Source organism: Ursus arctos, unplaced genomic scaffold (genome assembly GCF_023065955.2).
Source record: "Ursus arctos isolate Adak ecotype North America unplaced genomic scaffold, UrsArc2.0 scaffold_13, whole genome shotgun sequence".
In the NCBI taxonomy this organism is placed as follows: Eukaryota; Metazoa; Chordata; class Mammalia; order Carnivora; family Ursidae; genus Ursus; species Ursus arctos.
The window spans coordinates 1,838,967-1,862,765 of record NW_026622797.1 but is presented as its reverse complement, the minus strand read 5'-3'; the positions used below and the strand labels follow the sequence as shown (position 1 = coordinate 1,862,765).

The window sequence follows — 23,799 nt, the reverse complement described above, 5'->3', positions numbered from 1 at the left end:
GTGCTGGAGTCACAGCACGTCCACTGCCCACCTCCACTGTCCCCAGCGGAGGTGAGCAGCCTCCCTGTGGTCGGCGCGACGAAGGCCAAGAACCGGGAAGGAGCACCCAAGGGCAGGGCCTTCCATCCTGAATGGAAGCCTTCGCTTAGCTGCTTCTGGTCTCAGCGTGTGGCAGTTGGATTAAAATTGACTTAGCTTCAAAATGTGACGGCTGAGTCGGTGGCAAACAGTTGTGTGCCCTCGATGTTTCTGAAAGCCGTCCGAGGGGACGGCATACCGATACGGAAGCAGCTCAGTGTCGGGAGAATGGCTTTGTTCATTACCGGCTCTGAGCGGGGCACCTGCCACATGGCGCCCCCGATGAGCCTCGGGGTCCCACGAGCAGGTGCGCCCACGCTGCAGGGGAGCCCCGAGGGTCTCCACCCACCCTGCCGCACGTCCGGCCGTTCCCCTCCGGAAAGAAAGGGTGTCGTAGAGCAAGAGCTTGAAATTTTAGATAAAAGGAAATTATCTTAAAAGGCCGATGGAATGAATCTTACTTGTGAGGAGAAGGGATGTTTAGCAATATGAATGAGGAGGTATTTGTTTGGATAGGCAGGAAAGAACATTTAAGCTGTGTTTGGGAAAACGAAACTTTGCTCTTGGAATGATTTCAGATGTTTAAGATGTAGTGATCCCACTGTAGGATGACATTCTAAATAGCCATGGGGAGCTTTGGACTCAGGCTTGTTTTTATGGCTTTTTATGTTCCTTATATGGTGTCCCTTGAGCTTTTGGGTGAGACATTGTGAACCTTAGCATTTTTCATTTGTTTTTCTTTATGGTTAAAACTCCACCGTTTGAAAACAGCAGTAAAACACTTTGGGGTGTGTGTTCCTGTGCAATTCATCGTGAGGCACTAGGGTTATGAGTTGGCATAATGTTAAAGGAATACCACCACGATCAGGCAACAGAAAAACGAAAATATGTCTCTGGGAGGGAGGGAGGGAGGGACTGAGGATGGTGGTCAGATTCTGGGTCTGGGAGCCAGGAATCTGGGCTCTGCTCTGAAAACCATGTCCGTGCCTTAGTCCTGGGGGGTGTCTGAGAGCTCTTTCTTGCATCTGCTTTCAGACTTTGGGAGTGGAAGAGATTTAGGAGCTCCTTCTGCCATAGACGGTATTACCGTTGTTACCTAACATCGCAGTTACCATATGGGGATAGACTCTCCTGATGCCACTCTGGCACACGGTGCTCCGTGGATACTCAGCGGAGAAATGTGCTCCCCATCAGCGACTCCCTGGCGAATAGCACCTGTTTCTTGAAAGCCGGGTTGGGACAGAGCCGCACACAGTCTCCGTGTATGTACCAGATTAGGCGTCTCGAGAGTTGTGCCACAAAGGAGGCCGCAGTCAGGCCCCTCTCCTTGCTGGCCCAAGTCACCGTGGACCGGGTTCCAGCCCCATCGGCTCTGCTGAGCTCTTCGTTATGGTAGCAAGGGGCCTCCTGCTCTGCCAGGTGCAAGTGACAGCTGGCAGTGAGGACCTGAGTGACCCCCGCCCCCGCCCCGTGCTGTGCGCCACCCTCTTCTCTGTGTTACACTGACCTCATCCCCTTCCTGTTCCATTTACATGTCAGGATGACGTCTAAGGCAGTGACATAGAGAGTGACCTGGAAGGGCACCAGCTCGGGGGAGGGCCCGGGGTCATCTTGTTAGCCGGGGCGGCAGCAGGTGTCAGGAAGGGGAGAGGGACGCAAGGCGCTTGACTGAACGTGTTGGCAGGGCTACTACTTACTGATTGTCTCACAAGCTGACTTCCCCGGTGCCCACCTGTGGTCCCCATAGCATTTTGCTTTCGGTTATGAAGACAAAAAGGCTCGGCTCTCTGGCGAGATCGGTATGTAAGCCGGGGGCCCTACAGAGTCTGCACGCCACAGCCCACTTCTGTGTCTGCAGAGCGGCCGATCTCTCTGTCTGTCTCTCTCTCTCTCAAAGCACCGGTAAGAAGACGGGAAGACACATCTCCAACAGCCATCGTGGAAAAATCAAATGTCTATGGGTTATTCACCACTGCAATTGTTGTTGTTGTTGTTGTTGTTTTTTACTTCTTTCTGTACGCCAGTCTTTTCATGAATTTACACTTCGTTTTAGAATTGGAACAAATTCAAAATTTTATTTTTTCTTTGCCTAAGGACAGGGGATCTACAGCTGCATTTCTTGCTCAAGACAGCCTTTGCTTCTCTGCACACACGATGGCTTTGGAGATAGTTTCGCAAGATCAAAAGTTGATGGGTTTTAAAAAAAGAAAACTTTAAGCACCAGCAGTTATCGTTAAATTATAGCAAGTCTGAGATGGGACTTCTTGAGTCCTGGGCAAGTCTTACACCTGACTTGAGCTGTCAGGTGCCCCGAGAGTCCGTGTCCTGGGCCGTGGCGTGTCTGTCTGCTGTAGAGAAGGAGCCCGCTGGGCAAGCCTCCGCAGATGCAACTTCTCCCATCAGCGCCTGGCCCGCCATTCCCCTAGAGGGGAAGTAAGTGTTACAGTCTTTGGGGACCATATGGTCTCTGTCTTGTTACCCAATCGTGCGGTTGAGTAAAATGCATCCGTAGACAGTCTGTAGCCCAGGGTGTGGCCGAATTCCACTAAAACTCTGTTTGCAAAAACAAGCGACAGGCCGGACTGGCCCAAGGGCGGTGGTTTGCCAGCCTCCGCTCAGGATGGTCATTGCAGCCCTGGCTGAGTCTTACCGCCTTGTGTGCTCTTTTTTTTTTATTAGGAAACCGTCCTGGTGAAATGTGACCGGCCTGCTCACGCTTTGATAAATAAGACGTATAATTTTGAGAGGTAAGTGCTTTGACACATAAAGCAGCGACAGACAAGGACGAGTCTGGCATTGACGTTTGCTTCCCGGGGTTCGCCGCACAGCTTGTCGTTTGCGCTGAGCGCCGAGCAGCAGGGGCAGTTTAGCGGAGCAAGCGTGTCTTTCCTGCAAGTGGCACAGGAGCACGGGGCGTCCCCTGCGGCCAGGACGTGACCACACCTTTTGCAGAAAGTAAGTGAAATGGAATCTAGAACTGGATATGAAGCATAAAACCGCAAAACGCAGAAGGTCTTTGTGACCTTGAGAAACGCCACTAAAAGCGTGACCGGTACGAGAAAAACATCTACCGACCGGACTTGACCACAGTGAAACCGTTCGCTCGGTGTGCAAGCTGGGTAGGGGAACGTGCCGGAAACCCCACGCCGGAGAAAATCCCTGGAAATCAGAGCTCCCCAAGCACGTGTACCCAGCCAACAGAACAAAGCAGCCCCCTCAGCAAGTGGGCAAAGTGTGCGGACAGACGTGCCCGCAGAGGGAGATGCCGCCGTCCTGAGTTTCCTGGGAGGGTCAGCTGCGAGCCCGGCGAGCCCCACCCCCGCACGTCAGGACGCAAAACCCGCTCACACCGACCGGGCCAAGTGCTGGTGGCCTGACGTGAAACACACACCGAGTCAACGACCCAGATGCCCCGGGAGAGACACAGGCAGGGGGGAGGAGAGCGGGTGAGAGGCCCCCTGCGCCAGGAGGTTGGGAAGAGATTGTCACCCAGGAGCCTGCACGGGGACGCTCTGGGGAGAGCTGTTCTTCGCGGTGGTGGCGTTGCTGTGCTTTTGTCGATAACCCGGACCTGTTGCTTCAAAAGTGAACCGTTCTCTGTGTAAATTTTAAAAATACAACCAATTTTTCAAAGAGACTTTAAGAGACAAATGAACCAGTTGTGATGTGTGGATCCTGATTCAATCAAGAAACTCCGACTCTGTTTTTACAAAGAAAGCTGGTGTGGCCGTGTGGGTTTCCGATCCAGCCCGCTGCCGGGGAGAAGCAGGGCCGGGTCGTCGTCGTCGTCGTGGGATCAGTCGATGCCAGGATGTGCCTGTCCTGCGTGTGATGCCAGCAACGCAGAGTCAGTGACAGCAAAACCGATGGGGCCCAGGGAGAGAGAAGCAAACCCCTCAGTTTGGTCAGAGACCCCGCCTCCTCTTGGAGACGACAGAGCAAGAATACAGAGGTCGGTAAGCAGAGGCCCCTCGAGCGTGTGTATTTGATCCAGCAAAGTAGAAGTTAACCAGCCTCTCTGTCTTCCTCTGAAATGATGGGAGGACCTTGGAATGCTCAGGCTCACATCTTGCAGTCACCGGGTTAGACACAGAGACCCCCAGGCCGTGGGCTCCCCCGGGCTAAGGGTCCTGAAGCTCTGTCACTCCCCAAGACGTGCTGACCACCTCCGTGAAGACTGGATGTGGAAGAGGGGGACATGGAGGGGAAATGTCGTCCCTGGGGCGGGCTCTGTGACTGCTGGTGACCCTGCACAGCAGGAGGGTGCCCTTCACCGCTGGCTGCCACAGCCTCCGTGTCCTCTCTAGGGACACACGCTCTCAGGGAGCCCAACCTCCATGGTGGAAGGGTCACCCCCTGTGGCCCTGGTGCTGGCGAGGACACAGGAGGGCTCTGGCTACCAGCCATCCCGCCACCCCGCTGTGCCAGATGTGGGGTCCAAGGCTTCTTGGCCCCAGAGGAACCCCAGAGAACCCATGCAGGGTTCTGGCCCAGGAGCGCAGTCAGACCCGCAGCTCACCCACCCTTGAGACCTTCTGGTCACTGCTGTGGTGGCACGAGGGCACGACAGTCTCGGTCAAACACACCGCCGCCTGTGCGTCAGGGTCTCTGCCCCGGGGTCTCGTCCGTGTCACTGAAGCACATGGTCCTGGGGTGACGGTCTTGAGCCTTTGCCTTGAATGATCACATCCAGGGCGAGAGGGTCGGCATGGTGCTTCCCTCCGCACATGGACGCTCTTCCCCGCCGTCCCCCGGCTTCCACCACGGCTGGCCGGGAGCTTGGCGGTCACTTTGTCGGATGAACATGCCCAGACCTAGTAGGAAGAGACTTTACCCGCAGGGCTAGTTCGGCCAGGGAAGGATTCCCTGCACAGGGCCGTTGCTGCCGCATGGAGGGCCTCTGAGGGCTGCCAGCTCGCCGGGGTCAGGAGAAGGGCTTCGGTTTACAGGAGCGGAGTGGGAGGCTGCCTCGGGGAGCACAGGCCTCACCCTGAGGCCAGCCAGTCTCGGGGGGGACGGCTGTGAAGGAGCCCCCAAACCCTGGCCCGGTCTTCATGGAATTGCTTCAGTGTGACATTGCCCTCGACCCTGGGGCCGCTATCCATATTCACGCGGTCTGCAGGTTTGTGGTTGTGGTTCCTCCTGGGGGACCCCCCACCCCCATCTGGAGCCCGAGGCACACAGCACACTCTCTACCATTTATCAGGACCCGCCCTTCAGGCCTTGCCGCTGCAGAGGGCCTGGGTCCCCCATCCCTGTGTGTCCCCCTCCAGAGGACCAGCCTGGCTCACTGTGCCACCCCGCAGGGCAGCCCCATCTTCTCCGCAGTCCGGCGGCCTCTCCTCCTGCAGCTGGAACGTTCCCCCCTTCGTCCTTCCAGGCTGTATGTGTCCTGTTTGGCATTTCTGCTTACGTGTCATCAGTGTTAGGTGCGTGTGGAAGGGGGCAGGTGGCCACACCTCCCGAACCCACCTTGCCACGGGGCAGGTCTTTAATCCACTTCACGTCCATGTGGCCCCTCAGATTGTTCCAAGCACGTTTCTGCAAATCAAGTCACTCGACCTTGTCAGGAACACCTGGGCAGGTGCCACAGGTGAGGACACTAAGGCTCAGCTGGTCCCATGCCCTTTCTGGAGTAAAGTCTGAGTCTTCCAATGATGCCCGCACTGCCTGCAGGAACCGAGAAGGGATGGCAAGGGCGCCGGGGCAGGGACGCATCGGCTGTCCGTCACCGGGACCTTGTTTTGGGGAGTAGGGAGGAGGGGTGCCCGCACCTCACTCAGACACCGGGATTCTTGGGTTGGTCTGTGGCAGTGGTCACACACACTGGGGATCGGACCAAAGAAGATCTCGACTGTGGTGTTTGAACAAAAAAAGAATTAAAGGAATATGTGCACGTCACTGTGTATCTGGGTTCAGAAGCAAGAATTGAAATCTCCGCAGGAATTTATGGAGGGGAGTCGTGTTTTGGTACTCAGCACCGTGCCCCTGGTGAACGGCAGAGTGTGCGGGGCTCATGGAACCAGGCCGCTGCCTGTTTAACAACAGCTTTTTATGGAACTAATAAATGTCAAAATATTTTATTTCCGTTCCGAAAGAAAATCTCAACAGTTTCAGTACTTAACCCCTTTTTAAAAATAAATGTGTGTCAAAGAAAAATACACTCCTTACTCTTCAGGGAAAGTATGAACGGGCCCGAGTCAGAGGAGAGTTGCTGTTTCCCAAGAGGAATAAAAACATCTTCTTATTTGTTAAAATGGCAAACTAAAGTAACAGCCGTTGGCCCAAACTGCTGTCAGAAGAATACTGAGTCCTTTGATTGTCTCAAGTCTACTTTCTGAATCGGGCGGCTGAAGGCGGCTGCATTCTCTCCTTCGGTGCCTTTACGCCATCGTGGACCCCCGGCGTGTTCGTGTGGACTCCCCTGTGGTCACAAGTTCGAGGCTTCCCCAGCTCCCGCTACAGCCGGCGGAGGGCTGTAGGTGAGCCGAGGGCCTGCAAACCAGGTCCTGACAGCTCAGTTAACCAGGAGTTAACCAGGTAGAGAAGAGAAAGGACACTCCAGGTGGGGAGACCAAGGTCAAAAGGCACAGTGAAGAAAGCAGAAGAGGGTCAAAGACTCCCGGATGCCTCCAGTGGGGCTGGGCGTAGATTGGAGCCAGTGGGGGTGCTGTCTGTGCAGAATGAACACCCCCCCACGTGGCTGGCCTTCCCCGGGCGCCTGCAGCTTCCCGCTGGGACCTGGGGCCATGCCTGCCCTGGTTGCAATGTCACCTACGCCCGGCTAGCTTCTCTCGCGGGGGCTGGACGTCTTTTCAGGCGGCCGAGAGCCGTGCGCGGTTCTTCTCTGTGAACGCTCAAGTCTCTAGACGCTCTTCTCCAAAGACAAAGAAAGGACTTCTAATATGAGGAGAGATGTAAGGAGCATATGCCTACAATAGAAGGAGATGTTTAAGTTTAACACAAAGAGGATTGGCCTTTTTCTTCTCTGTTTTTAGGAACATTTTGTATGTTAGGGATATTGATCTTTTATCTGTGACTTAAATTTCAACTCTTTTTCCAGGTTTATTTGTATTTTTTTTCTGAAATCTCTTAGCCACACAAAAGCTTTTTCCCCTTTAACTCAGATTGGAGAAAAATATACCCACATGTTCTAGTAATCACGCGGTTTATTTTTTACATTAAACATTGTGCTCCCTTTGGGATGTATCCTAGAATAATTAATGTCCAAGGAACGGATCCAGTTTCACCTTTTTCCGTGTGCCTCCCCAGTTACCGTGACAGCACTTAGTGAAACAATCCTGTCCCCGCTAATCTGAGACGTCTCCTTTACCCACAGCTGCCAGGCGCAGTTGGGTCTAGTTCTGCATTTGTCTCGGGCGCCCTCGACTGCTGGCTCCCGCGCCCACAGGAGCTGGCAGGTGCAGGCTTCACAGCCCTCCCCCCATCTTATGTAACCAGCTGCTTCATTGTGTCCAGCTGCTGAGCTCCTGAGTTACGACTCGGTACAATATTACCAAGTGCAGGTGGCAGGACTTTGACCTTGGCTTCATGTTGGTGGGAAAGACGTGAGTGTTTCAGTAAAATGCTCACCAAGGTTAAACTATTTACAATGTAGGAAAAGTTTGCCAACCCCTGCTGTAGATTAGAGATTGAGAAGACATTCAGCCAGCAGCCACGGGAATGCCTTGTTTGAATCATGAGTTTTAAAAACCGACAGGAAAAGTAAGCTTACCAGAGAACTGGAGAAATGTCAGAGAACACGGACTGACTTTGGAGGATGATGTTAAGGAATTACCATTAATCTTTAAAAATGTATTAATGGTAACGTCATGATGTTTTTGGAAGTATCTTCAGCTTCTATAGGGTCCGACTGGAGGGCTGCGGGCTTGCACCAAGTAGCGGGCCATGGGGAATTTGGTGATAAGTTAAAAAAAAAAGATTCAAGGGGCTCCTGGGTGGCCCCGTCAGTTAAGCATCTGACTCTTGGTTTTGGCTCAGGTCATGATCTCAGGGCCATGGGATCGAGCCCCACGTTCAATGGACATTCTGCTGAGAGCAGAGCCTGCCTGAGAGTCTCTATCTCCCCTTCTCCCTCTGCTCCTCCCCGCCCCTACCCCACTCTCTCGCTCTCAAATCATAAATAAATAAATAAATAAATAAATAAATAAATAAATAAATCTATTTTAAAAAAAAAAGATTCAGGAGCTCGGCAGCACACCACTTGCCCCAAATGATCATGCCCAATAAGCAACATTTTATACATTTAAAATTACTCCAGCTTTGGAGATACCAAGGATCAATTGGACATTATGACACATTTTGAAAATGAAAGGAGAGAGACATTTGGTACCAGCTAAATAAAAGCCTGTATTTCAGACATCTCAGCTTAAATGCAGAGCACATTGGATTCAGTACAACTGACCACGAGGGCTTATTTTGTAAATTTGGTAGCCTAGCCCAAATTCTGTGTTTCAGCTGCATTCCAGTCTTGTTTCGAACTGTGCAGTGAGCTGCAGTTTTTAGGAGTTCCTTCCCCCTTAGCTGTATTTGTGCTTATAAACACAGAACCACATCGGATTCCCCTTTCCATGGCGGACATTCCAGTCCCATGACACGTAGGGACATTCTGCTGAACTAACCTGGGGCCTAGGAAAACAATACTTTGAAGAGCTTGAATGTAAAAATTAAATATTACATATCCAGTGTTGCCCAGAGTATGATTTTTACATTATTCTTGTCAGACCCACTTAAGTGGAGCTAATTTAGTCCCAGGATAATTACATGGTATCCTTTCTTTTTTTCTTGCTGGCTTGCTGCTGCTTTCTGCTTTGCAAGCATTCATAATTGTGTTTTTATAACAGAGGAGACATTTCTTCGGGCTCCTTAGCCTCTGTTAGCCTGAAAGGTAATGGGGTCCATCTCTTACTGTTACAAGATGGTTCTTGGTTGGGGGCTTGGATAGGAAGTGGATAAGGCTCTGGTTTTTAGCAGGTTTTCATATTTGGTCACTAATGTAAACTTCTTGTTCTTCCGATAACGTGTCATTTTCTCTTTGCCTCCCAGAGTTTATGGTCCAGCAGAATCTCAGCATGCGGTATTTGGGGATGTGTGCCCGCTGCTTACGTCTCTCTTAGATGGGTGAGTTAAAATATCTTCAAGGTCAGTGATCACAGTTATGAGTAACCGTAAGCAGATCTCAGTTATGCTACAGAATGCACGTGTGACGTTAGAGTCTGAGCGTGTAACACGACGGCAGAGCAAACCTGTAGCCCCATGTCACTTAGCGACCATCAGGGGGAGTGGGTCTGCCTGCCGGGAAGGGGCCCACCCAGGACTTGAGGAACGGCTGTCAGTGGGCACTACCCTCCGGTTCTAGTGACACGTGAAGACTGAGCTATTGCCCTTGTGCTCCCTGGGACTCTTTCTGCATTTTAGAATTTTCAGAAAGTCTGTGGAGCGTGTCAACACTGCACTGGGGAACTCATCATCCCTTTGGGATGGAGCCGATTCCCAAGGCCGCGGGTCACACCTTCTGAGTAAAGACTGCGTCTTTAGCAACAGATGGAACCAGGTGTGTGTGGCTAAGACACAACACTCCCAGACTTCCTACTTCAGGATGCTGGGAAGAACCCCGGTGTGGTGGGGGTGTCTGCACACAGCGTCCTGAGGAAGGCGTATTTGCGTTTGCCCAGCAAAGGCTGCCACACAGCCAATGTCCACAGACTGGAAACTGTCATTATAGCCCCATTTCCGCCCGCGGTGCCCCGGCACCTAACGCACATTGCGGGCGCCCAAAGGGCACAGGGTGTGATGGCTCAGGTCCCCATGGGAACCCTGGGCCTCCCGCTGCGCCCACTGGCAGGGCCGAGCCTCCCGCGATGACATGGCTTCTCCTTATGCTCTTCTTCTGGAATGCTGGGGCTCTGAGATCCATCCAAAGAGAAAGTTCTTCCGTGGAATATGATAGGAGGGCTCCTTTTTCTTTTTTTCTTTTTTGAAGTAGGCCTCTTTTAAGTAAGCAGATTCCAGAAATAAAAAAGGCACAGTGGTTAAATGCTCTTTGCCAGAGTTGCCTTTCCATTTTAAATGTGAAACAGATGGCATTATTGTAAGTCCTGAGCTGCTTTCGTCAAGGGGCTGCCTTCCTCTCTGCATTCCTAAAGGGCCTGAAAGGTCCCTGTAAGAAGAGCTCGCGATCTGCTGAGACCAGGGTATTCCCGCCGGGGAAGTGCACCGCGTCTCCTCGGGGAAGGTGTGAGATCCGAATGCACTGAGGTTTTTGCTATAAAGACCTGGAGACGTCCCGATCCCGGAAGACACACAATGTAGGGCGGTAGCTTCGAGGTCCTTGTCGGTCTTCGCCCTAACATGCTTCCTGCGGGACTGGAACAATCGGTCCTGGAGGGAGGCCCCCCGGTCCCCATTGAAGGTGCCGGCCAGCCCGAGCGCTCCTCGAAGTCCTGGGACCCAACACGGCCTCTGCTGGACTGACTCGCTGGGAGCGCCTCGGGCCAGTCAGTCAATCTGATTGAAAGTCGAGCCATGAAATCAGAGTCTCGAGGTGGGGCCTGCGTGGGGACGTCTCTGAAGTGGGGTCAGGGCTTAGCACTCGGCCCTGGAGGTCTGGGTCACCCGCACCTTCATGGCCAAGAGTATACATTTATATCATTTATATATTTACATCATAAATGTATATCCTCTCATATAAATTTATATCTATTTCAAATATTCTTTTGATGTTCCCATCTTGACATTTTTGGCTAAAGAAACAGCTGGAAGGAAATGCAGGGAGCCCGCAACCATCCCTGTCCTCTGTGGGGTGACCCCCAGCTGTGGGGCGTGGGGGGCAGCGCGCCTGTCGCAGGGACCGCGTTGGCGCATTCTGGCTGACTGCCGATGCGGCATCACCGGGTCTCTTGGAATAACAACGTCTGAGAATAGCAGCGCTCGCCGTTGTGTATGTGATGGGACGTGTGTGTACAAAACCAGCGGGAAGTGGTGTTCCGCGTGCATTAGAAGCAGCACGAGTTCACCGAGACGAGCTTGCGTCGGGCGGCCCGGCACTGCACTGACGGAGAGGATGGGGCAGAGGAGGGGTCTTGCTCAGGGTGGGACCCCCGCGAGGACCTTGAGCGCAGGGCGCCAGCGGCGGGTGCCCAGAGGAAGTGTCGAATCACCGAGGAGAAGCAGGTGCCGATGAGGTGCATGTGAGTGTGTGTAGCGTGAGTGTGTTCTAGCCCGATACCGCGTAACCAGACAGCAGCGGGGACTACGCAGAAAACAGCTACGCCCTACGAAAGCCTGATTTGTAAGGGATGGGGGAACAGAGGGATACAGAGCGACATGGACCGAATTTCGCATCCGAGGCAGCGTTTCTCTTAGAAGCCAGTTGCGGCCGGAGAGCACCGTGCTCGCCGCAGCTCTGAGTCTGTGCTGGGTTTCAGGTACAACGTCTGCATTCTGGCGTACGGACAGACGGGATGTGGGAAGAGCTACACCATGCTGGGTCCACATTCTGAGGAGGAGTGCGTCCCAGCGCGGGGCCCGCACAGCGACCTCGGGATCCTGCCCAGGGCTGCCGGGGAGCTCTTCAGGTACCTGGGGGCAGGGAGCGCGGGAGGCGGCAGCACCGCGAAGGGACACGGCCGAGCGCCCCCATTCACAGAGACCGCACCTGATGCTCCTACCGGAACACACTATGGTCCGGTGTTTAAATACTCAGAGCCTTGGTACCACAAACACTAGAAATTCTTATGGCACGTTCATGTTGAAATTCTGTCGTCAAGATAAAACTTTTTAAGATTTTATTTACTTATTTTAAGGGGGTGGGGCAGAGGGAGAGAGAATCTCAAGCAAACTCCCAGCTGAGCTTGGGGCCCGACTCAAGGCACGATCTCACGACCCTGAGATCGTGACCTGAGCTGAAATCAAGATTGGACACTTAACCGACTGAGCCACCCAAGCACCCCCAAATCAGAACTTCTTGAAAGAGATCCCTAGCTAGACAGTTTCCCTGACCAGAAGAGGGTGGAGCATGGAGGTTTTCTGTCCTAGAAGGGAGGGGGACAGAGGGAGACCCCCACTGTCTTTTCCTTACCTCTTGGCCCTGGAAAGAGTAGACACATCTGGTTTTCTTCTTCGGAGTTACAGTGAACTGGGCATGTTGAAGATGCATCTGTTCTGGGGAAACATTTCCGGAAGAAACCCACCACATTTTCATGATTTTACCAATACAGTCACTCCCAGAAAACGTTAGTAACAAGTTGTCCTTGCAGCCCAAGTTACCAGGGAATGCGGGAATAAAGCTGTGACATTCCATCCTCTAGGCCTGGACGCTGACTGTCCCTGCCTCCAGGGGCTGCTGTGCAAGGTACCCATTCTCGCTTTGCTCACCCTGCTTTGTAAGTGCTGTGGGCACACTCCGCGACCATGTGTGGTAGTTCCCAGGGAGACGGCCAGCGCCTCGAGAGAAGCCGTCTTCCAGCAGCAGGTGTCCCAGGGAGCCAGGGACGTTCTGTGCTGCCCATACCCTGAGATTCGGTTCCTGTCTCTGTCTCCTTGCCGAGCCCTTTTGTGTCTTAAAATCAGACACTTCTACACAGCCTAACATCTTGGAGCCTCTTCAAACTGATATTCCTTAAGTATTAGTGCGCACAGACAATGCATCTATTAGGTTTACTTGTGCTAACTACTTCTGAGAAGCACCTGTCAGGACAGGTGAGGCTGTGCCATGTAACAACCATTCCAGAAATCTCAGTGGCCACGTGGTGAGGCCGCCCCTCCGAGTGTGTACCTGTGGGGTGTCAGAGGTGGGGAGGGAGGTCTGGGGTGTGTGACCAGCCCCGCGGACTTCTGGGAGGAGCGCTTCAACCCCGCCCTTGTTGCATCAGCCCAAGAAGGCACGTGGCTGCCTCAGAGTCCCCAGGGTGGGGCTGGGGATCTCCGGTCACAAAGACCTCCCTCTGGGGACACTGTACTCCATCAAGTGTTTGGTTTAGTGAGTCCCAGACATGCTCAGCAGAGCCAGGCCGGTGCTGTCCTCCTGAGAGACCTCACCAGCCAGCAGCCACGTTGGTTGGAAGCTAAGCAGTGGCCACGTGAGACCACGGCAGAGCTGCAGCAGCTCTAGGCTTTCCTGGGTGTCACGTGGAAAGAGGGGTCGCGGAGGGACCCTGGCGTTGGGGAGAAGATCTTGGTGTCTGCCACGGAGGAGAGGGGCTGGGGGCCGCCGCCCTTCCAGGCTCTGGGGCCCTCGCTGGAGCCTGCGGACCGCCCTTCCAGCGCCCTGTGCTCATTCGCTCCCTTGGCATCGTGAAGGTGCCTGCTCGGTGTGACATCCATTCCGAGAGCGCCAGCTGTCCACGTGGGTGGAGAGAAGTCAGCCGCATGGACGGTACGAATTGTGAAGTCACCAGCCACGGGTATTCCTTCCTGCTAAGCAGACTCTCAAGGCCCGGAAACAGCGCTGAGGCAATAAAGCATTGAGGCCTGAAGTCACGGGCGGGAGAACAGCGGGAGCTGAAATTTATGGGCCTCCTGGCCTCTCGTCTTGCAACAGGGCCCCCACGGGCCCCCCAGGAGTCAAGCACAGCCTTGATGGCCCCGCAGATGGGACTTGACAGCTTTCCTGAGTCTTGGTTCATCGTATTCCCGGTGTGCGCCGTGTGCTTGCGGAAAGCTTGGTTTACAGACGCGCCTGTCTTACCCATAAGGACAGCAAACAGACAGCAAAGGCCTGGAAAGCGCCCGTGTAGGTCAGGAGGGAATGGTAGACGTGACGTCCCCAGCCTCACTGAGTAGTGAGGTCGCGTCACGGACGAGTGCTCACGTCACCTCGTTTCTGCAGTGGGCTCTGTGTCTTGAGTCGGGGCGTGGACTGAACGTGCTCCGGGCCCGTAGCGCAGTGGCCCAGGGCATGCCGGTCCTTCAGAAGGAAGTTAGAATCTCTGATTTTCCAGTTGCAGGGCCACAGGCAAGGCTTGCCTCCCTAGCCTCGAGTTCACCATTTGCAAAAAGCAAGAATAGTTGTCCAAACACAGAACATTCCTGCGGCCTTGTTTCCTACGCCCAAGCAGACTCGATCTGGAGAGGAGCGTGCTCAGCCCCACCCGCACGCAGGTGGGTTTGGGTGCCTGACTCAGAATGCAAGTCGTCCGTCTGTCTGCCCCAAACACAAGGCCGTAATGACCTCAGGCCTGGATACCAGGGGATGTTCTTGTGAACCCTTTACCCTAAGAAGTCTTGCTCTGGGACTCCTGCGGTTACCAGAGGAAGGCACTCCCCTGCCATTGTATTTTTATTTATTTATTATTTAAATTCCATTAGCCAGCAGTACATCATTAGTTTTCGGTGTAGTGTCCACGACTCATTAGTTGCGTCTGACACCCAGTACTCGTCACCACACGTGCATTTTAAACACAATGAATCCCACCTGGGGATTCTCTCTGGCTCCTTCCAAGCCGGGTGCTGGCACCGCGTCTTTGTGGCAGATCTCAGCTTATCAGCCAATGTTAGGGGGCTTTTCTACCTGCCAGGCCGAAGGCACAAGGAGTACAGAGAACACACGTGGTAATTTCCGGCCCTCAAACAGCCCAGAACGAACACAGACAGGACCCAAGAGAATGCGCAGGATGAGGGCGGCCGCCCCCTGCCCTGCTCGGGGCCTCGTAACCCCTTTCTGACCTCACGGGAGCCTCACGTGTTTTTACCACACCGCACTGGGATGGTTTACGTGAGCCTCCTGCCGACTGAGCGCTCGGCTCTTCAAGGCAGAGACTGAGACCACTTTTCAGCACTGTTTGCAGACCCTAGCGAACTACTGCGTACCAGAGGGGCCAACGAACCATGCATGCAGCAGATCAAGAAAATGTTAATTTCATGGAAGAAAATCTTCAAATCAACTCCCTGGTATTATGTAGATAAGAAATTTCGAATTTGGTTTTGTGAGCCTGAAGCCACGGCCATGGACACGAGGGGATGGAGCCACATGCAGAGGTCAGGTTTACGCGTGCGTGTCCTCGAGAGCGGAGGGGGACGCCCAGCCCCCAGCTCGGCTGACCTCGCTCTTCGCTCTTCCCACGGCTACTCTTCCTAGACTCTTCTCCTCAGAACCCAGTGTGGGGGACGGTCCGAATCTGAACTCTGTGCCAAAAAGTATTTTTAGTGGAGAATTTACTTTTTTCTTTTGTCTCAGTCTTTCTTGTTTTCTTGACTGGATCATCAGAAGACATTAATGGCTCATTTTACTCTGGCCTCTCCGTAGCTCCTGAGTAAACTCAGTGTCGCCGTGCTTGCGTAAGACACACCAGGCTGCGTGCTTCCTCGGCAAAGACACCCTCCTCCCACGCTGGCCTTCCAGCGCCGGATCCAGAATTTCTTTATGGACAGGAAAGCACCTTAGTCAGACTCAGATGGTCTCACTGTGCACATGTCAGACAGGCACTGATCCCCAGGAGATAGGGGCGGCCTCCGTGGGCTGTGTGGGGAGGTTAGTGGAAAGGCGCCAGCAGAGACGTGGGCGGGAGGAGCTGGGACGGTGGTCACTCTTCCTCTAACTGGGGTTATGGGGTTTTCTCTAAGCGGGTCGTATCTGTATTTTTAAACCTTTCCATGGTCAGCACATAGCACTTTACAATTTGAAACAGAAGACGATGTGCAGCCTTGTAAGAGGCTGGGTAGGTAGTCAGGAGGTCACGGGCAGGACTTGGCTGGAGGAGTCCGCTCTCGGTCCTCCCTGGGACAGAGCAAACCCCAGCCCCGGAAAGGTGCTAAGAGTCCTCCTGTCCTTGCAGCTGGCTTTGGGCTTCTGCGTAGTGATGAGACTCGGGCCAGGGGCTTTCCGCATGGAGGCCCATCCCCTCGTGGGCTTGGGATCCTAAGGGTACCTGCCGACGGCTGAAATCATTCATTCAGATAAAGCAGCTGTTCCCTGGGCAGCTGCTTACCCTGCAGTTTGACCGGTGGTAAGACGGCGCCCGGTACTCACGGGCTGGGAGTCTCACTGCGTGTCCGGGACCCTCTCCTATGAGGCTGTTCCCCTACAGCTTTGTTCACGGGGCCGCCCAAGTCCCCATGTGGGCTGAGTCCCTTGTGTCCCCCAACCCCTCCCAGGCTTATTTCAGAAAACCCGTCAAGGAGCCTGAAGGTCGATGTGTCCATAGTCGAAGTGTATAATAACGACATTTTTGACCTTCTGGCCAAAGAGCGTTGCACAGTGGTGTCTGGGCCCAAGCGTGAGGCACCGACCACCAAGGCCGCAAAGCGGGAGGTCTCTCCGCCCACCCGACGGTGAGTATTCGGCCACAGCCCGGCTTCTCTGAGCGGCCGGCAGCTTCACCAGGACCCTGAGTACAACCCACGTGTTGGCCGGATCTGCACGCGTACCACTGAAAGGGTTCGCTGTGTTGGTGCACTTAGGACATGTCGTGCATTTTTCAATTTACTTTAGAAATTATCTTTTTAAAATCAATTAAAACAGACAAGTTAATTAACCTTTTAAAATATCTTGATGAAAAATGCATGGGACAGGTCCTATCCCCATACTCCAGATGAGGGAGCGAGCTTGGAGAAGCAGACTTGCCTGCGGTCCCAAGGTTCACTATAGACATCTTCATCTCCACTTGTACGTATCAGTATTTGATAGAATATAGTAATTATTCATCTTGTAGCAAAGGACATCTCCTCCTACCGATTAAAGATGCGTGTTCCCTGAATCCACGTCTGGGTGTCCGGTTTGCTCGCGGGGGTGGGGAAGGCTACCGCCCCTTGTTGATGAGGGCAGTGAGCCTGTCCTGGGATCTCAGAGTCAGTAAGGGAGGGTCTGCAGCTCTTTCTAGCATCTGAAAAACCCTACAGGATAATACATTTAACTGTAAGTTTGCACAACGTAACCAGAACTCCCAGCTTTTGACCAGTAAGACTCGGAACAACATAGGTCCTGCTGATGGGAAGTTCTAATTAGCGGTCATCTCTCACTAACTCAGAGAGGGGCTTTTATTGGAGTCCCCGGGGCTGTACTAAATAAACGAATGCGTGATGTGAACAGTCCTGAAACAGTCGATCATCCATCGTTCACGACACGTCGGTGGAAGGCGTTTGATTTGCTGCGTCTTATTTTGCCTAAGATATGCCTGAGTCCACTTTCTTGCAGTAGGTCCACTTGGTCTGTGTGACAGGGTGGGGGCGTCCCTGGCCGCCACCACGGGCGCGCCCCATCACTCCTGCGCTCTGCCAGGCCCGTGCACAGTGCGGAGGACTTCATCGCGCTCGCCGCCGGAAGCCTGCGGCTCAGGGCACAGCTCGCCACCCAAGTGCACGCCCAATCTTCCAGATCCCACCTGATAATAACGGCCACTCTAACCACAGCCCCCACCTGCAGCAGCCCCGGTAAGCGGCCGTGCGTGCCTGGGCAGGGGCATGGAATAGAAACTGCATGGATCCCCAGGGTGGGAATTGCAAACAGAGCTTAGGGGGATTGGGAACCCCGGCTGAGAAGAGAGGGGATCGGGGTGGGGGGACGGGAGGAAAGGCTTTTTTAGATAGGTTATGACACGGGGAGAACGGGCGTATTTGTATCTGGGAATATGATGACCGCGTCGTGAGTGAGACTGTGAGTGAGATTTGGGTTTAGAAGATCACAAACCAGTATATACAATGGTGCCAGTTACGTAAGAAAAGTAAGGCACATGTTGCAAGAGTCTGCACATCCTGGTCGGTGAGGACAGGGCCAGCACACAGGGTCGCCTGCGGGACTCACAAAGCACAAGGCCCCCAGGCTGGGATGGACGGGCTAAGGACCCGAATTTCTGCAGGCTCCCCATGCCAGAGCCCACTGGCGGGGGACGGCTGGTCCAGGGCCCTGCTTCACACGCGGTCACACAGACGCCCGGTCCCAGTGGGCGGCATGCCCCTGACCCCGTGGCCACCAAGGTGGCCCAGGCAAGGGAGGATGGGGGGGAATGCAGAGATTCCTGACCACCCTGCACCCCCTGAACTCGTCCCGACGAGTCCCAGGACCAGGTGCACCTGCAGGGAGGACGGGGCCATGCGTGGGCAGGTGCTGTCCAGGGAGCCCATAGTCACTAGCCACACATGAGAAGGTCGTGGAGACCAGAGTGGTTTTTATGTTCTTCTTGTGTTTTTCTATTTTTTTTGTAATTATGTGTATTTTTTTATGCTTTCCACAGTGAGTATATACTATTTAGGCTTTTAAAAAATCTCTTTAAGAAGTCTGTTTAGGAATAATGCTCGATGAAATGGACACATACTTCGAGATGAAGAACGGTTTTCTCAGGATTTCTTTGGGGGAAATAAACTGTGGAATTTACCTCCGTCAGGGCCCAGTGGGTATTAATTCGTGTCATAACCAAATATTTCCGGGAACATCATTCAGTGCTCATGGCACTACGTGGGCCCTGGCCTCCCCTCAAGGGTGGTGCACTTCCCTCCGCCCTTCCCTGTGTTACCCAGAGAGGCCCCTCCCTGTGGCCAGGCTCCCCCCTCAGCTGTCAGTCAGAGGAAGTCCCCTCTGGAGTGTGGTCCTTCGGGAAGTTGAGGGAGGCTTCGTGGACGTCACTCCTGGGTACATGTCACCCCCTTGCAGCTGACCGGCAGTCACATGGACCACCACTCGAGGGGCGGCCCTCCTGCGGCAGAGCCTCACCCGGGTCCCCGGGGGCCCAGGGACCCGCGGAGCAGGTGCACGCCAAGCTGCAGCTCGTGGACCTGGCGGGCAGCGAGTGTGCGGGTGAGCCCAGAGCAGGGGCCTCTGTTGGGGCGAGCAGGGTTGTGGGGAGTCCTGAGTGTGGTTGCCGTCTGCAGTGACCTCACACCGGCTCCTCCCAGTGGGCCGCTGTCTTTCCACAGCTGCCAGACGCACTCATCCCAAAGCGATGCCCTCCTCCACGGCTCTGCAGCGGCCAGCCCGTTCCCAGTCGAGGCCATGCAGGGTGTTGCGGGAGGACGTCGATGGGACTGAGGGTCTCCCCACTCAGTGCTCCTCTCCTGAGAAGCAACAGTTTTGCTTTTCCTGGTTCATTTCCTGAAGTTGCCGGAGAATTTGTTGCCCCTGCTAACCACGTGACTGGGTCTTTGCACTTTCCCAGGTGTGTCTGGAGTGACAGGATTGGCCCTAAGGGAGACTTCATTCATAAACCGAAGCCTGGCGGCCCTCGCAGATGTCCTGGGGGCCCTGTCCGAGCGCAGAGGCCACATCCCGTACCGCAACAGCCAGCTCACCCACTTTCTCCAGGACGTTCTCGGTAACGATAAGGCCCCCCCACAAGAGGCCCCAGACCACAGGACCCCCAGGGGGTGCCATGCCGCCCTGTCCCCTGCCCCGGCACGCCCACTCCCGTGGGGGGCTCGCTGCTCCTGGCCATACCTCCTTGGGGGACTTCCCAGCCCCCCAGGTCACTGTTGTCCCCCCGCAGTATTTCCAGCACTATCTTCAGTGTCGCTGTGCACTGGGCTGCTTGGTTTGCACGTGCCTGCCGAGCCCTCCAAGTAGGTCCTTGGCTCCTCACAGGGCAGCCTCCGTGTCCTGTGTCCCGTCCCGTCGGGCGTGTGGTGGGCTTCACAGCTGTGGGGACGCTCTGAGCCCGTGTGGGCGCACGGCGGTGAGCTGGGCCCCGTGCTGTGTCCCCTTGTTTGTGCCACACATTGGTTGCAGGTGCCAGAAACCCAGGCTGAGTTCCACACGGGGAGGGGACAGGTGGGGATCGTCTGCTCCTTTCCGAGCTGCAGCTTACCCTGAGGATAGCTGGGGGTAGAATGTTCTAGGCTTTCCAGGCATCTCCTCTCTCACTGTAGATGGGCTTTCTCCACAGGAAGAGGCCAGGCTGTTACAGCCTCTAAGAGGGCCCCAGGGCGAGTGGCTGAGAGCAAGGGGGCAGGGCCCACAGGGGTCACGTGCAGCCCTTGCCATGGCCTCCCAGTGTCTGCGCTATTTGCCTTCCCCGTCCTTCTGTCCTTCCTCAGCTTTTCCTTCCATGCTGCTCAGCAGCCCTGTTGTCCAACAAGCAGAAGCAACGGGCTGGGGACTGGGGGGCCCCGCCAGCTCGCGCCCTCGCCAGGAGTGGCCCAGCCCCACTGCGGCTTGCGCCTAGGCCCGCGCCCCCGCAGCCGGCGTCCCGACTCCACGCGGGCTCTGCAGTAGCTCATGATGCCGGGTTTTTCTTGGGATTCTTTTCACCTACTGTTGCTTCTTATTTTAAAGGAGGTGACGCAAAACTCCTGGTGATTCTCTGCGTGTCCCCCTCCCGGAAGCACGTGGCAGAGACACTGCGGTGCCTGGGGCTTGGGGCCCGGGTGAGGCAAGTCCAGCGAGGCCAAGCTGGAGGGGGCAGTCCGGCCTCCCGAAGACCCAGGTGAAGCAGGAGCAGGGGTCGTGTTGCATGTTGATGGGCTCTCCACCCTTACGATGAGTTTCCCATCATTACTTGACCATGTACGTGCCCCAGAATAAGCTCGTTTACTTTGGACTTCATAAGCCTGTTGTTTTCCAAGGAACCAGTGACACAGGCTGACCCATCATCCAGGAGCCGGAGACGCCCAGCAAGAAGCAGACGTGTCCCAGGAGCCCCGGGGGATGGGACTTGGGGGCAGGCGTCTCAAGGCTGAGCAGAAGGAGCTGTGCTGCTGCCGGCCGGCAGGGAAGGGGCGAAGACCAGACGAGGCCCCGGGATCAGAGCGCAAGTTCCGGAACCCCAGCCCTGGGCTCTCCTGCTGGCCGCCTGACCTGGACTAATTCCTTAGCCCATCAAGCCCGTCCCCTCATCTGCAAGATGCCAGGTCCGCACAAACACCCCATGAAGAGCAGATGTTTTATGTCATCATTCCTCCTCGTGATGACGCGTCGTCCCAAGCCGACGTCCCAGAGCTGGCCATGATGCCTGACACATGGCGGAGCACAGGCTCTGAGCGTGGGGCCCGTGGGTGGGATCCAGGGGCCCTGGGAACTCAGATGCAGAGCGAACACCCCCCCATTGTGGGCCGCGTGCTGATGAAGTGTGTGTGTGTCGCAGTTTCAGCGTAGTCATGGGGGTTGCTTCCGTGGAAGCCGCGCTGAGCCGTGCCCACGGGCGTGCGGGCGTCAAGACCAACAGGACACGTGGCTGTGTGCTCGCCGCGCATGTGGCCCTGGAAGTGAGGCCCAGACGCCGTTCCCCGCTGATGCGTCCGTAGCACAAGCGGCTTAGGTGTGCGGAAAATACGGTCAGACCGCAGCCTGTCTTATGTGAGAGCGAGCAGAATGATTTTCTGGTGATTAGCACAAAGCCCGCAAGCCTGCTCCCTGCGTGTGGCTCCAGGGACGGGGTGCGTGGCCGTGCGGAGGGAGGCACGAGGACCCACGCCTGCCTCAGTGTCGCCGGGGCGGGGGGGGGGGGGCGGGCAGCGCGTCCAGGGCCACGGCTACTCACCGCCTTCCTATTCCTCCCCGCACCTCCCGGGAGCCCGGTTCCTGCCCGGCTTTCGGCCCACGTGGTGCGAGGCTGGGCACACTCAGGCAGGCGGCAAACGTGCCCCGCACTGAAGGTAACGGGGCTGGGAGTCCCCTGTGGGAGGGGGACTCCACAGACGGCGGGGGCGGGTTATGTAGACGATTGGGAAGGTGATAGATTGGCCGCTGGAGGACAGACCGCGATGAGTGTACGCTGTGAGCGTGACAGCGACAGCAGCACGTGGACACAGCATGCAAGCCGTGACTCAGACGTCAGCAGCACAGCTGCTGGTGATACGATTTTCCAAAGAGGTGAAAACCCAGCAAGGTCACGGACAAATCCGTTTTAGAGGCCCTGACGCGGAGGGGGTGATGGTGACGGTGACTGAACAGTCGCCCCAGGCTTCATGGGAAGCAGTGCAGGGCAGTCTTCGCCTGCGAGTGTCAGATGGGTGTTAGCAGGTGGGGAGGGTTGTCCTGTCACTGCAGGATCCCCGTGGCAACCTCACACCCCCCAAGGCTCCGAGACGCCCCCACGGCTCAGAAAGATCCAAATGTCCGTGAGGGCAGCCCTAGAGCGGGTGTGCGTCCCGGGAGCCTCTCCAATGCAGCCTGTGCGGGACACGTTGCTTGCGTCCCAAGGCAGGTAGGGGACCGCGCCGGGCGGGCTGGAGAGTGATGAAGTGGGTCTTTGGCCACTCTTCAGGGCGCAGCCCACTGCCCAGCAAGAACTTTCTTCCTCGCACGCACTGTGAGTGGCCACCTCCGCACCGTCCGTCCCCTCTGCAGCCCAGCGTCCCGTGCCTGCCACCCCGACGCCCCCTCAGGACTGTCCTGCGAGACGGTCACTGGCCTCTGGAAGCTGAGGCAGTGACAGGCCTCACTGTGGGAGCATCGTGGTGCCCACTCCCGACAGAGCAGGGACGGGAGCATTTGGGGCAGGGGGAGTGCGTGCGCACAGGCTCACCGTGTGAATGCACACTCAGGGCCTTTGTCAGCACGTGGCCATGGCCGTGGCCGTGGGAGCCCCCAGGCCTCAGGGTGGCGGAGTGCCCGGCCTCGGGGCTGCTGTTCCGTGTTGTCCTGGTAATCGCGCAAACCTCGCCTCTGACTGGGTGTGTTTGGCAAAGACAGAGAACACTTCGTCGGTGGAGGAGGGGACGTTGAGCCTTGGCCTTGGGGTGGGTGTCACTGTCCGGATGCCAGAGTGGGTCCTAGGGCTTTAGGGCCGCACGAATCCCCGGACCTTCCCCTGCTCCTTGTACACAGCCTGCATCTGTCTCTGCCGCCTGCGGGGCCTGTGTCTCCCGGAGGTGAGGGCTCGCGTGCACAGGAGGGAGAACATGGGGGGCACCCACGGGGAGCCCGTGTCCCACATGCCCTGACGCACGCAGGGCACCGTCTTCTCCGGGCACCCAGGGCCCTCCACTCCCTACCTGACAGCCGCCCGCTGGAGACCCAGCCGCTGGGGACACGACAGTGAACGCGGCAGAGCCCCCCGGAGACTGCAGAACCAGGATCGGAATTAGTCCTGCCCCCCTCCCTGCTCCCTTCCCCTGACCGCCCCTGCCCCGGGGACAGAGCGCCCTGACCTTCCTCAGACACTGTTCAAGCCGCTGTACCGAGGGCACGCTGCGCACAGGGAGCCCCCGCGCCCCTCAGGGCTTGTCTACCGCATTCTTGGGACTGGCTCACGAGGACGGCTTTCTCTCCCTTGCTTGGTGCCCCCACCCCCAAGTGTATTTCAGGGATGCTGAACCACCAGCGCTGGTCACGTCCCCCTCCATGCGCATTTTCCCTGCGTGCCGTGCCATAGCTGGAGCCGTGGTGTCTGCTGGCGACAACGTAGGAAGGCCAGGGCTGCAGGGAGCGCGGCCGCGTGGGCGTCAGCGGGAGGGGTCCCCGGCACACTGTCTGGGAAACCCCGCCCCTGGCTGTGGGGGGGGCAGCTGCAGGGTGAGGCCCGGGGCCAGGGCGGCGGGGGCTTGAGGGCCAGAACGGGGACAGCTGGGGGTTTCCCGCGGGAAACAGTGAGGTGACGGATTCCAAAGGTGCTGAGTTAAGTACTTGGATAGAATAGAGAAGCATCCAATGAGAACTCTTAAAAAGTCAAGAGCACGAACAACCCCGAGACCCCGGGGCCCTGCCACACCCCCTGTTCTGAACTCCAGGCTGAATACGGGCTGAGGCCCCCCGGTGCTCCGCCTCCCGGTACTCGAATGCTTGGGGGCAGCGGGGCAAGCAGGGGGGCCACAGGCCTTCCTCTGCCTCCCCCACCT

At 56.0% G+C, this 23,799-nt stretch overlaps 1 protein-coding gene across 1 annotated transcript in view; it reads left to right on the top strand.

Moving 5' to 3' along the window:
* Window positions 1-21,103, top strand: part of KIF25 (kinesin family member 25) — a 35,350-nt gene extending 14,247 nt beyond the window's left edge. The window contains exons 6-14 of the mRNA XM_048226120.2: window positions 2,758-2,825; window positions 9,145-9,219; window positions 11,526-11,675; window positions 16,192-16,368; window positions 17,315-17,466; window positions 18,683-18,826; window positions 19,185-19,340; window positions 20,297-20,447; window positions 20,587-21,103. Coding sequence (XP_048082077.2) covers window positions 2,758-2,825; window positions 9,145-9,219; window positions 11,526-11,675; window positions 16,192-16,368; window positions 17,315-17,466; window positions 18,683-18,826; window positions 19,185-19,340; window positions 20,297-20,447; window positions 20,587-20,596 — 1,083 coding nt within the window. The 3' untranslated portion in view covers window positions 20,597-21,103. The remainder of the gene's footprint in view (window positions 1-2,757; window positions 2,826-9,144; window positions 9,220-11,525; window positions 11,676-16,191; window positions 16,369-17,314; window positions 17,467-18,682; window positions 18,827-19,184; window positions 19,341-20,296; window positions 20,448-20,586) is intronic.
* Window positions 21,104-23,799: the final 2,696 nt, after the last annotated feature.